Below are 14,020 nucleotides of genomic sequence, written 5' to 3' on the forward strand. Positions count from 1 at the left end.
AGGCATGTTGTAGTTGCTCGAATCTAGGAAGCATCCTCTCTGGTATCGTGGCTGTTTTGTATTTTCTTGGGCGAACTTGAAGTACGCCAGCCTGGATCCAGTCTGCCGGTGTCATAAAAACGAGCTAAAGAGTGTTGACGTAAATAATAAGCCCTGGGATAAGAGATGTGAAAAATGTGTCAATTTTGAGGATCGCTGACCAAGATTGAGCTGCTGGTAAAGGTAACAATGTGGTGAGCAAATTTCTTGCCACAACCGCCTCGCAGCTGTCACTGGCCCGACATTGGGGTCCGGCTCGCCTGGCGCCCGCTAGCTCCGCTGCCGAAGGCGCCGCGGAAATTGACCATACTAGTATTTTATTGTGAGATGATGCTGGCGACAGTAAAGCGATGTGTAGAGTAGGCGTTTTATTATAGCGCAGGCGACTTCCGAAGCGCCAGCCGCTGCGGCTTCGATGCGAAACAAGCTATAGACCTAGCAACGACCACGGCAGCAGCAGATCTCGGCGCCCGGAGCGCCCGCGAGCGGTGCCGTTGCCGAAAGTACGCAACATAAGGTTTATGGTTTATGGGGTTTAACGTCCCAAAGCGACTAAGGCTATGAGAGACGCCGTAGTGGAGGGCTCCGGAAATTTCGACCACCTGGGGTTCTTTAACGTGCACTGACATCGCACAGTACACGGGCCTCTAGAACTTCGCCTCCATCGAAATTAGACTGCCGCGACCGGGACCAAACCGGTGTTTGGTGGCACCCACCGTGGGGCTTCAGTGGTAAGAACACTCGGTTACTGATGCCGAAGTCGCGGGTTCTATCCCGGCCGCCCGCGGCGGCCACGCATTTCGATCGAGAGCGAAGTACAAAAACGCCCCTGTGGTATGCGATGTTTGGTTTGGTTTGGTTTATGAGGTTTAACGACCCAAAGCGACTGAGGCTATGAGAGACGCCGTAGTGAAGGGCTCCGGAAATTTCGACCACCTGGGGTTCTTTAACGTGCACTGACATCGCACAGTACACGGGCCTCGAATTTCTCCTCCAAATAAATTCTAGCCGCTGCGGCCGGGATCGAACCCGCGTCTTTTGGGCCAGCAGCCGAGCACCATAACCGCTGAGCCACCGCGGCGGCAGTATGCAACATAAGCAGGCATGCTTTGTCGCCGCTCGAGTATAGAGGGCAGTCCTGATAACAAGGCGATCTTGTCTGTTCTTGTGATATTTGTACACCATCCCAAGCAGCGCTCAGGTACTGCTGCACGGCGGCGAAGTGCGACACCGGTTGTGGGCGGAGCTTGGGTAGAGTGGCGCAGCTGAGCTTACCGCTCCGTGTCCCTGCTTATTGTGGGGAGGCAGTTCGCAAGCGACGATCGGTGCGGCGCGTCGGCCAAGTTTTCGCACATGTGTCCCCTGCTTTACTGGAGGGCGTCCTCTACGGTGTCTATCACGCTTATTTTAGCTCCTTCATGCCCCGCAGTACATGGGCCTCTAGCATTTCGCCTTCATTAAAAAGTGGCCGCCTCACCCGGGATCGAACTCGCGTCTTCAGGTCAGCAGTCAAACAACATAAGCACTGAGACAGCGCGACGGCGCTTCGGAATGCGGCTACACTACTTTGTTGGAGTTTTGGGAAACTTGCCGTGCTAGACGGAGTGACGTCAGTGTTTCATCGACCACACAATGAAAAGAGAAGAGCAGAATAGCCGCCCCCCCTGCATAATCTGCGCCACTTTGGCGGGAAATTCAGCATCCGGCCTGAGTCTGTTTAAATGGTCCGCCGCAGCAAAGTAACTAAGCATATGATTATCATCTGCTAGTAAACTACCAAGTGTCACACTCACCGAGACACGGCATGAAGCAGAACAGCCCGCTATAGGAGTACGAGCTAAACCCTACCTTTCGAACGTAAACACGCCGTAGCTCCGTATTAAGTAATGGTGACCCAGTATTTCCTTACCATCGATAAATATTCTCCCTTGGCTTCAGAGAAAATTCAATGCCGTAAGAAAGCGCGAAACATTCTCTAATGCCTTCGAAAGTAAGAGCACGACCGGAAACGAGTCATGCAGAGGTGGCTGCTGAAGGTGGGGAAAATAAGCACGAGTAATGAGCCTTTGAAACGAAGACCAGTAATAGAGATGGCTGAGAACCAACTTGCCTGGCAGCATTTTCTTCAGCGGTACCTTGAGTAGGAATCGCCAAGTACACGATCCGTCCGGGGTAGGTGGAACTCAGAGAACCTTTTTCATTGTTAATTACCTGCGTCAAAAAAAAAAAAGGTTAATGCGCAAACTTTAAGGCCAGGAAGCAAACAGCCGGTTCTTTTTACAGACGGAGCCAGACTTCTGCGCCGACCGGAACTACGTGATCCGGCACGTGCGATTTCCAAAGGCATCTCTGCAAAGTTCGTCCTCAGGTACATTCGTCCATACGCGCCTGTTGGGAGGCACATTATTGGCAAGCAAGTGCCGAATTACCTGGATAACGTATAGCCTAATACGCAGCCAAAACCTGACAAAATGCCGATAAAGAAAAAAATTGGCAGTGGCTTAGCTCGGCTATGCCAGGATATACGTAGCGAAAGGTAAGGCATAGCTTGGTTAGCTTTGGTCAATCTTGATTGCAAGTTCAGGTTAGTCTGGTTGTCTAGCTATGTTGTTGCATTAAAGACGAGGCATTGTTTTAAACAGACACGGCGGTTGCGGCGCACGCAAGCTCTCCTTTTCAATTCTCCGACATGTTATCAGGCATGCGACACAGATGGCGAAGCGAGCGGAGGCGAGCGCATCGACGAGCAAAGGAGTGTGACGTCATACCAAACGGCGGAGGCGGCGAGGCGCGTGGTGTGACGTCATCTTATGGCGCGGCGAGCGCGCGGCATCCGCCAGCTGCGGCGGTTGCTAGGCAACGGCTCAAGGTCGTTCTCTGCCTCCTCGGAGCACCGCCACAGCGAAATCGCAAGTTCGTGGCCAATGTAGCTTTCGGTACAAAAGAATGGTGGACTGCAGCGGTTCTGCAGCTCGTTGCAGTACGGTATGACGCTTCTTGGGGAGAGGCGAAATCTCTTGCCAAAATTTTGAAAAAAGCGTCCGTTGCGCACACACGCCAAAAAAATTCCCCCAGCAGGATGGGATCGGCGAAGTGTATTGCAGGCATTGAATTTTAATTTGTGTATCTTAAAGCGAAAGCCAAGGCATAAGAACGTTATACCAGCTCTCTGCTCTGGTGTGTCAATGACATCCTGAGCTGTTTGGGGTGTTATGCGAGCATGCAAGACGCGTCCAAGACTGCCCTTCCCTTGGAACAACCGGTGCAGTGATTATCGGGGCTGGTGTCTTGAATAATTTGTTGGTTGACTCCTCGTACGCACGCAAACGATCGTTGAGGTACGGCGAGGTGTTTTAAAAACATCTCACCTGTTGGCCACGTGATCCGAACTGGTTCATGAGTGATTGGGAAGTGAACAAGAAAAGGGTACAGAAACGTGAAGCAAAAAAATTCAATGTTGAAAGCAGGATGAGTTGTGAAATCATTTTGTAACTGAAAGATTACTGAAAAGGAAGGGGATGTCACATGCAGGGTTCTAATTTGAGTGTTCACGAGCGCCACTCGACCACGGTAACGGGCGTAAGAACGTCCTGTTAACCGCAAGTTCTACGTGTAATGTGATCCAACAGCTATAGGAAGAAGCCTCCTTTACTACCCATTGCATCAGTCAGGAAATTATTGAATGGGGGGCCCGGGTGGTCTTGTTGGGCATATACTGGTGACATAGCACGCAAATATCCATATAGCATGCAACGACATAGAATGCAAATACCGAAAATAAACCCGCAGCTTGAGCAAGCTTTCTTCGGGCAACCGCGTTCATGGCGTACGCGTGATATGCGCGGAGTCACACGATGTATGTATCATGCCGGAGACGACAAAACGCAGGACAGCAGAAGCAGCCTTGCGTTTGAGGCAGGCTACACGCATTCGTAGCAAGCTTTATAAACCCCATATGTATCAGCAGCGCGAACACAACACAGGAAGAAGAAGATAGTATACGGAGCGCTGACTCCCCCTATAAACCCCCTAGCCCATCAGCAAGTGGTAATCGTTATAGCATGCAGCCCATTACTGCCCGAGTATTATCTGTGTAAAATAAAATTTAGGTAGGGTAAGTGATGAGAATACCAGAATACGAAAATAAAAAGCTGCTGAAGAAACAAAAATGAGGGTTGGTAACATTTCCACCAACGTGGTTTTGGAGCATTCGTTGTACTGTAGTAGGGAAGTCAAGTTCGCTGGCATTATTCAGTCTACGTCAATGAAAACCTCGCTTTACTACGTTTGAATCGCTATCCCGCTTCACTTGACCCCGACAGTGAAACAGGAAACGGTGGCTTTCTTCTGTGGCCAGTGATTTTAGCGCTTTTTCTTTTCTCAACTAGAGGTTAAAAGATTTTTTTCTGTTAGGACTAACCGCATGTATCCTTTCGTATCACTTAAATCTGTTTACTTACCCTGACGTCGTAGTCTTTGGCGAACAGAAGCACGCAGTTCTGTTGGATTTCAGCGAACTCTCGGATCTAGGGCAGAAGAAAGCGAACCACAGTTAGAATCCAGGGCATATCAAGAGGGGGGGGGGGGGGATAAAATAAGCGAGATACGAATAAGCAAGAAGACTAAGAAATAAACTGAGGGAGAGGGGATACCAGAGAAAGTGAGAAACCCTCGGCCGGTGCCACGCACAAGAAACTGCAATGCTTACCTGATCTGGACGCGTGTATGCATATCGACCATGAATGCATTTCTGAAACTGCGACGGAGACTATACAACTTTAAAGCCTTGGGTGATTTGAACGCTCGTGCGAGTAGCAAAAGCATTTGCAACAGTACAGAAGACTTCCTAAAAAAGAGGAAAAGGGGAATTTCTGACCTCACAACCACCAGATTTATTTGGGGCGCAGCGCTGCCCAAAAGGGTCGCGTTATTTGGCCATGGCTGTTTCTCGAACGCTTTACTCATTTTTGAAGCGAGAAGCTTCACTGCGCGAGTCAGAACCTAGCTTCGCGTGAGCCGAACTGGTGAGTTATGCGCATGCGCGAAACTGAGTGACGTCACGCACCGCGCAGGTGGTCGCTCCTCGCCGCTGCCGCAGCAGTCGCCGCCGCCGACTCCGTCGCCTCACCTTTCGGCAGAATTTCGCTTCCACCGAAATTCGACTCCCGAGGCCGGGATCGAACCCGCGTATTTCGGGTCAGCGCCGAGCACCATTACCACTGAGCCACCGCGGCACCTAAGGCGGGGCTGCAGCTCATTTCAATGATTTGTGATGCAAAAATAGGGACACAAGGGGAATCTGTCACTCTGCTTATAGATATAGCTTTGTAACCCTGTCAAATAGTCAGCCGTGCGAAGACCGGCTGCTTCCTGGTTTTTCGGCATGCAAATAATCTCAGCATCAGCCTTGTCAAGCCGATACTCTATAGCAGCAGTTCTGGTACTGATAGTGATGCGTTTAGTAGACGCTGTTGTCTAGTAATACTGCCACTTATTGTAGCGTCTGTTCGTTCGCGCTCAAGGCCGGGGTGTTATTTTTGTTCGTGACCCTAGAAGCGACCGGACTAATCTCGATTGATCACTGCCATGAAGAACTGCATCGACATTTTTCCAGATTATTGTAGTTGATTTTTACTTGTTGTTTTGAAGTTTCCTTGCCAGCTTTAAATTGAGCGATACAGCGAGCGGCGGGTCTGATGTGCACGTTTCTTGCTTACGCCGCTGCCGTGCTGTTTAGGTCTTTTGCGGGCGCAAGCCAGCCCCAATAAAGACCTTCGTTTGCAAGTCTTTCTGGTGTCTTCCTGACCGCTGGACTGCCGTCACTCCAAAGTGACAATATAAGTAATGTCGGTCTGTTAATTTCATAGGCAATGGTTCTTGCTCAACCGGCAAGAGGCAAGGTAAAATGCATGCTGCTGGAATAAACTACAAACAACAGATTAAAGCAGGAAGACCTCCGAAAGCTGGAAGAATGGGTTCCACTCAAGCCAACGGGAAAAACTGCCGACAGACACTAAAGAGAACAGGCCGCTTTCAACAAATCTTTCCTTCCCATCGCCATAGAAGAATGGAACAATCTTCCTAAAACCGTTGTCATCGAAACTAATCCCACCAGATTTAGGCAGCTAATAACAGACCACTTGAACCAACTATAGCTACTTCCCTCGCGATGCTCTGCCTGCAATTTGAACTGTTTGTGTCATTGCGACACCCCCCCCCCGACACAAGTGTTTCCCCACTTATTTAATTTCCGTACATTGATGTTTAATTTATATAATACTGCTTTGCCATATATGTTCTGTACTATTTGAATTACCTGACGCTAATTGCACGTCAAGCTTGTTATTGTTATATTTGGTATGCTTTTTTTATGTTTACATGCCTTTGTATGACCGTTTCACACCACTGTCTTTCCCCCCTCCTTATGTAATGTCCCAGATGGGATCTTTAAGGGTTCAATAAATGATGATAATGAAGTGCTTTGCGCCCACCGGAAAATATCGCGATTTGCTGCAAGTATTAGTGTTAGGCAGGGACGAGCACTTCACGGGAATGTGAAATTAAGGGGAGTATAGACACGTCATCGACGGAAGACATTCATGCGCGAAACAAGCGCACAAGGCTTATTGGATGACTGTGCAGATGGATACCACACAGTCACCAGAAAATTTATCCAGTGGCGCAAGAGGAAGCAACTTTACCTGGTGACAATAAAACGGAACGCATTACCCGGCAGAATTAGAGACTTTAGAGCGGCGGTGCTTTCGCAAGTACAAAAAAAAAAAAAGGCTGATGAAGGTATTCCTTGCGCCATTTTGAACTCAGTCGACGTCGGCACGTACTCGAAGCATTCACAGGTAGCCACCTTTAAGCATTTGAATATCGTAGTGCAGGTCTCTCAGCCCTCCGACTCGTGAAGCATAACTAGATTTGGGGCTATGACAAAACCGGCTAAACCCAACCACACACACTATCACCGACTTCGCCTGAACACTGTATTTACAAACGGCTTGCGATACTGTTTCGGTCAAATAGACAGTCCGCTTTGTGAAAACTGCGGCTCGATCGAAACTGTGGAGCATATCCCGCTTGAATGTCCTGCGCATGCCGACGAACGTGTGTACTATGAAAATTGCATAGAGAAGCTCTCCTTAGTGCCTCTAACAATAGACAGTATTTTAGGTCCCTTAGCCACACCTAGGCAACAGAGGCATGCAATGAACTTTTTGTTAGCGTATTTAAAGAAAATTAGATATCTTAACAAGCTCCGATTTCACCTCGCATGTTACCCTGACGCATTTTTCACGCTGCGAGCTTTGTTAGCCCATTTGTAGGGCTATGCGCTTCATTTTATATGTTAAATTACTTCACTGCTGCGCGTTAGTACGCATTTCATGACCGCAATTTATCTTATCTTTCTTTTATTTTACCTTATCCGCACCGCTCTCCTTCCGTTTTTATCTCCTAAATTCCCGTCCCCGCCTAAATTCCCTTTAGCACGCCAGCTAAATTTTCTACTTTTTCATTAAAGGGTTGCTCTCCCTCTCTAAGCTACTCCAACAAACAATGACACAATCGCCCTTGATACTATGGAATGCTGAATTATGCAAATGAATGCGTGGCAACAACATCGCTACAACAGGGCTGAAGAAGGGAGCACGAGTTCCCTCACTTGGCGCTTCACTTGTCGAGGAGACGTCGCCCATACCACCACACGAAAATCATTCGCCTTCAAAACGGTGCAACGAATACCTCACTGGCCGCGACATGCATGCCCCTTTGAGCGAAAGTTGGGAAAGTATCAACAGACACTACGGATAACATTAGCAACACGCACTGTCAGGCGGCTGAGAAGTTGGCGCTGAAGGCCACAGCGTGCAAACTAAAGTCAGCGCCTGGCACGAGAACTTTGCTTTTGCGTTCTCTTACCTTTTCAGGGTCGTTCGTCGCGCTGTCGTAAACGTTGTTGGCGAAGACAGTCAAAAGTTTCTTGACGTCGTCCTCCTTAACAAGCACCCCTAGCTTGTGTGGTGAACTCATCTTCTCGATCCCAATGCTGCGAGATTCAGCACATACGCTTGCGAGCGCGGCGCCAACGCCTATCAAAGCACCGCCCCGTGTTGCGCCCGTTTTACGTACGGGAACAGTCACGTGACGCTGTGAATGCTCCGCATTGCGATGGAACAGAGGGTGGCGCTAGTTAATGTCCCTCAATAAACAGTGCCTTCAACATGCACAAAAATTCGCTTATCACCAGTGACAGCTCATACCACGGGTAAAATCTTAGCTTCGCCAGTCAATGTTTAAAGAAATAAAGGTGCTGCTTATTTGTAGTGTCAAACAGCACCGCAATGCACAGACACGCAGAAAAAAAAACAAGATATCTTTAACCGAAATCAGATCTACGCCGTCCGCAGCCACCGTTTTCACAAGCGCATGCTTGATCTGAGTATTCATCACACACTGGCTGGAGATGTAACTCCGCTTTCAAGAGCCTTTGCACAGCGGTGGTCTAGCCGTTTGAACATCCGTCTCGCATGCGGGAAGTACGGGGTTCGATCCCCAGTGCCGCCGGGTACCCACCGGTGATACAATGGGTACAATCTCTCCCATGCCTCGTGCTCGACTACCTTCAGGTGAAATGCTTGGGAAATGCGTTTTTGATACCACCTTGAATGGAAGAAACATTTTCTGGGCGCTCTTTGGCCATAACTGCCCCCCTCCCTTTTTTGTTTCATCGCGCACGCGCGTGTGCGCACGTTTCATCCAGCCCTGTTTCTTTCCTTCTTTATGCTTATCGTTCGTCTCTGGCCTGCGAAAACCAAACTGGCATCAGCTCTGTTTTTTAGTCGTGGCTATTGGTACCGAACCCTGCCGATCTACGCCCGTTAAGATAGACTTCGCGTAAACTCGCAGCGATGGCCTTGTTCAGTTCGACGCCTGACTCGACTCGCTCTAGTCGAGGCCATGGAAAAGCAGCACTGGATGGATAAGCTGTAAACGCGCTCCTAGCCTCATCTGGAGGCATGGGCGGCATATGGCGATAGTGTGGAGGCCAGATTAGACGATCACCGATATTTGCTTGGCACTAAGATAAAGAAGCTCAAATGGCGAAGACTAAAGAGTCCATCACAATCCTGGCATGGCATTCTTGACAAATTCCACTGCAGCGTCTAAATGAGATCACGACGCCTCGTTCGTATTTCGTTCATGATGAGAACAAATCAAGATAGTATGGCTCCCCGCGGTGACTCCATGACTTCGGCGTTCGGATACTGACGCTTGAGCTCGAATATGCGGATTCAATGGCATCCTTAATCAGGAGAAGCGAAATGCCAAAACACGCTTCTAATTTACGTTTCAGGTCACTTTGAAAAGCCCAGCGCGGTCGATGAAGTTCCTCCCGAACCCTTATTCATGACAGGTTGCCTCGTAATTCACGTTTTATTTTCACCGGCAATTGAATCAAGCATTAAATTACGAAAAGCTATGACCCTCTGTTTTTGAGCGCAATGCAGGAGTTTGATTTCGTTCTCCACATCTGGAGGAAGCAAAAGTGTGGCAAATTCCCGATTCATCGACAGATAATACCTGAAAACAAAATGGCCACATGCACAGCGGCGATCGCAACTCACAAGAGAATCCTATGTGAGCGCTGCGGGCTCCAAACAATAAAAGCTTTTCCTCTTGTCAGGCACTCGGCCTTTTTAGACTGAAAGTTTAAAAAAATGGGTTTCTGACACAACCTTGGATAGACATGAAACTCTGCGCGATGGTTGTCTTAGTCCAAAAGCTGCTCCCGAGGCATAAAAAATTAGCACCATACAACAACGTCGAAAACTGCGAGCGCTGAGCATTTCGTTAACTCTGCTACCAGCCGCCAGGTGCGCAGTTACCCCGGAATAGTATCCTCGGCTACCCTACACGTGACCTGTCCCGATCATCTGTGCATTCGCGGATGGCACTAGCAGTCTACGCTGCACTCAAACTTTGGAACATGGAAGTATCTGAATAATAAGGGCTGCTATAACCACCCATAATGTCTCATCATGGGGGAGGGAATCGCCTACAAGAAGAAGACGCAGATTCATTCCGAGACTTCAAGAGATCTTTATGGACACGTGATTCGAGAGGGATAGGTCTCGAAAATGAAGCAAGTTTGGTTAATGAAAAAAAAGAGTGGTTTAATTATATAAAAAAAGTCGGGACGCGAGAAAATCTCACTCGTGGCGACCACCGCTTGCAGCTGAGTTGGGGTTCGCTTGGTATGCCTTAGGAAGCTCCTCGAAGACCTTTCTCACTCGACTGAGTCTGTCCTGCAGCTCTGTAATCTTCGATTCTTCAAGACTACGCGCTTGGCACAAGTTTTGCATCGTGTCCTCAAATAAGTCCAGCATTTCTTTCATGACATCCGTAACGGGATTGAGCATTTCTTTCACGACATGCGTAATGGGTTCCAGAACAGAGTTCACCACAACGAGCTCGTCGGTCTCAGAACTGGCAGCTGCATCATTCTCACCGACAGCGTCGTTCCAAGAATCGTTCCCGCTCTCTTGGTACCCTGTGCAGGCCTTCCAGTGACGCTTTACGTCGCGGGGATGGATGTCTTGCCGGTGACAGTGGTCGCAACTCTTCGGGTGGTAGCCGCAGTACACTAGATCGTGGTTGATGAGCTCCCTAAGCTCGCCCCGGAACGAGCAACCAAACTTCATGTTTAGGCAGCAGACTTCAAGAGACATTCGATGCGAAAGTGTAGCTTCTGGACCTCGCGCGCCATGAAGCAGACATGATCCGCTGGACAGACAGCAGTGGAGTCCTTTTGGGCGGGGTTCTTGACGAGAAAGCCTAGGCAGTACTCGCACACGCTATGACCGCATGACATCAAAATGATCGCCACCGCATCTTGGCATACGATGCAGACGCGGAAGTCACGCAGCGGTTGCCTGAACAGTATGGGTCGGCGGTCAAGCGAGCCGCAGTAGCCTCTGTGGGTGTACCATCTTCCCTCGAACTGCACGCTGTCCTCGCGCGCAGCCCTCGGGTCGTAAACGCACGGGATTCTCTGCACACTCGCTCCGACACCAGGTCCGGCCTTGCTTGTGCTGGGCACGCTGTCCATAGCTGTCCACTGTACAGATGAAGTGCGCTGGTCTCCGTAGCGAGCTGGTCTCAGCGACAGGATGAAGGATCCGAGCAGTTGTAAGATCGCAACGAGACTGGTACAGCGCCCAGCGCTCGTCTTCTGAGGGCTTGCAAGTTTATTTCCGCTTTCCGTGAAGGAGAGTACGAGGAGGTCATCTGACCTCTCTAACTAGACGGGCCAATAAAAGCTTGTGGACGCCGGGGGGGGGGGGGGGGGGGGGGGGAGAGAAGAAGCGACCCTCTCATTGAGGGCTAAAAGAGAAGAAAGCGATAGAGTGACTAACAGCGGCGTGTGGTAGCGAACCCAGGGAAAGAAGGCGACACGTAATCTGTTTTGCTTTAAGCCGCGGATTTTGCCGTTAAGCATCGTGCCTGATTTTCTCGGTCCTTCAGCGTCTTTTCTCACTGCATACAGGATTGCTTCTAGCGCCCATTAATTTCTCCCTTCTGCTCTCCCGCTCAACATCTTCTGCGAATTTACCCCACAGCTGAAATATTCTTTTTTTTTTCCTGCAGCCACACGCGTGCGTAGCACAGGAAGGCAACACCCGAACTCACTCTCGCCGGTTACGAAATCTACCAGTCAGCTCCTCTGCAATGCTTGCTTTCTAAACGAAAGGCCTCGTTCCCAGAAGACACTTTCACATTCGTTGTGGAAACGGAGAAAGTCAAGTTCCCCCTTCTGAGTAAATTCAGGAATGTCGCCTGTATACTTCAAGATGGCCTCGAGAAAGTCGTCGGAAGAGTGCAATGGTGAAGTGTAGAAAAGCGGATTTCAGTCAACCTTCTGTAGCGCTGCTGTGAGGCTATGCAGGAAATGGGCCTTTGTTCCTGTGCCCGCAGCAGTGAGCTACCCCACACTAAACTTGCAAAAGAAATTCTTCTGAACAACATCCTGGCTTCAACTACCTCACTCTCCCCCCCCCCCCCCCCCACCCCTACCCGGAACAAGGAACAACCCACTTCCCACAGCACTATGACAAAGGACGGCCTCCCTCCTTTTCCTTCCTGGACTCTGCTGCAGGCAGAGTGCGACAGTCCAGTTTTCATTCGCTCGAAAAATGTGCATGTGTCGTCCTGGTTCTTATGTTCAAAGGCCTAAAGAGCGCGCCCACACGCCTCCAATGTTGCGCCTTTGCCTCTAAGGGCCTTGGAGGAGAAGGCACCCGTCCGCGAACCTGAGATCGCAGTGCGACATTGCAAATTAAAAACAAAGAAAAAGAAAATCTAAGCATTAACAATGTTTGACAAACACCTTAAAAATATACGAATGGTTTTCTTGGTATTGCTTTTTGGAGGGGTGTTTTATTTTATGCTCATATTTAAAGCCAGAAAAATTGTTGATGGCCGCGGCGATCAGAGCGATAATGGTTGTCAAAGTTCAAACCAAACCTTGCATTACTTGTTTTAAGCGCGGCTGGAGATTTTTGGTATTTGCATTTGTATACATAAATAACCCCGAAAGCAGAAGATTGGCCAGCCGTCACCGTAGCTCAGTGGGCAGAGCACAGGACGCGAAATTCAGAGGACGTGGGTTCGGATCCCACCAGCTGCGTGTCGTTCTTCCGCTTTTATTGATCTCCCATTGACGAGAACCGCAAATTAAAAAAAAAGACATCTCCTATGCTCCTCGGTGACTGCTGGCTTCCGTCATGTATTAATACATTAATACTCTTGTTCCACAGGCGTGCATAACCACGGTTAAAGAAACCACTGTTTTCGCTAGATGTGATTACTGCTGTTCACACGGCGGACCAGACCGCGGTTACGCCGCTAATCTCGGTTATCGCCAACCGAGCCGAGCGACCTCGGTTCGCGTCGTTGACGGACGAGATGGCGGCGTTTCTGGACGAAAACTCCTCGTAAGCGACCGAGAGCGAGAAGCGAACGAGCTGGCCCGCCTCAACGGCGTACTTTTTTCGCACTAAATCAGGTTTCAACAGCAACGCATTAAAATAGGCAGTGTGTAGGTTGCCGTACGACGGAGCAGCAACAGCGTTCAGCAGCACCGTACCGCGGTGCTCAAGCTGTACGCATTCTAGCGCATTCGACGCCTCCCAAAGCTTCGGGCACTCTGTTCTAAAACTCCCAAATTATAGCACGCAAAAGCAGCAAGCTGGCGTACGCAGCCCTCTTTGCGTTGCGAGGGCTGTAAACAGCGCAGCTACGATGCTTTTAGTTCGTTGTTTCGCAGCGTTATTTGTTTGGACGCATGCATTGACCAGCTTGGCTGTTAACACAGTGGCACCAGTGACAGTGAGTCAAAGCGCTTCAACTCTGGGCTGAAGAAACCTTTTTTTCTTCAATTATCAATGGATAACGCGAGTGAATGTCAAGCCTTAGTTTTGTGAAGGAAGAAAAGTATGATAAAAATAATAAAATGCCGAAGATCGCACAAAGCGATAATTAGCAAAACAATCACGGCATATAGTTAGAGTTAAGAGGCCAAAAATAGCCAGATGGACCTTTTTCCAGTAACGTCATGCGCATGTACGAAACCTCCTAAATGGGGATGACTTCGCTGCACGTCTTTGTCCACGAACAGCGTATCCTGACTTAACAACGCCACGAAATGCGAGCCAATAATTTAGTTCAGTATTAGCATTCTCTACGCCGTCGGGGCTGGGGGAGGCAGTCAGGCTCGCTGGCCTATTTAGTCACGGATTAAACAGATCAAGTACAGCGCAGAAGGTTTGTCTACAGATGACTCACCCGCACTGCTCTGGCCAGGCTGGGCTAATCGCGACATTATAAAAGGAATTTTCACAGATATAATGGGAGGGAGCTTTTTTAGACCCGACCGGGCGTATGTACCCGGCGATATAATTTGTTTAAGGCC

At 49.3% G+C, this 14,020-nt stretch overlaps 1 protein-coding gene across 1 annotated transcript in view; it reads right to left on the reverse strand.

Annotated features, from left to right (window-relative positions):
- LOC149334798 (phosphatidylinositol-3,5-bisphosphate 3-phosphatase MTMR14-like) overlaps window positions 1-8,079 on the reverse strand; it is a 28,481-nt gene extending 20,402 nt beyond the window's left edge. The window contains exons 1-3 of the mRNA XM_089553669.1: window positions 7,969-8,079; window positions 4,500-4,565; window positions 2,150-2,250 (exon numbers count right to left, since the gene is read on the reverse strand). Coding sequence (XP_089409795.1) covers window positions 2,150-2,250; window positions 4,500-4,565; window positions 7,969-8,079 — 278 coding nt within the window. The remainder of the gene's footprint in view (window positions 1-2,149; window positions 2,251-4,499; window positions 4,566-7,968) is intronic.
- Between the last annotated feature and the right edge of the window lie 5,941 nt (window positions 8,080-14,020).

This window comes from Amblyomma mixtum, chromosome 7 (assembly GCF_055824585.1).
Source record: "Amblyomma mixtum isolate Tamu chromosome 7, ASM5582458v1, whole genome shotgun sequence".
Classification (NCBI taxonomy): domain Eukaryota; kingdom Metazoa; phylum Arthropoda; class Arachnida; order Ixodida; family Ixodidae; genus Amblyomma; species Amblyomma mixtum.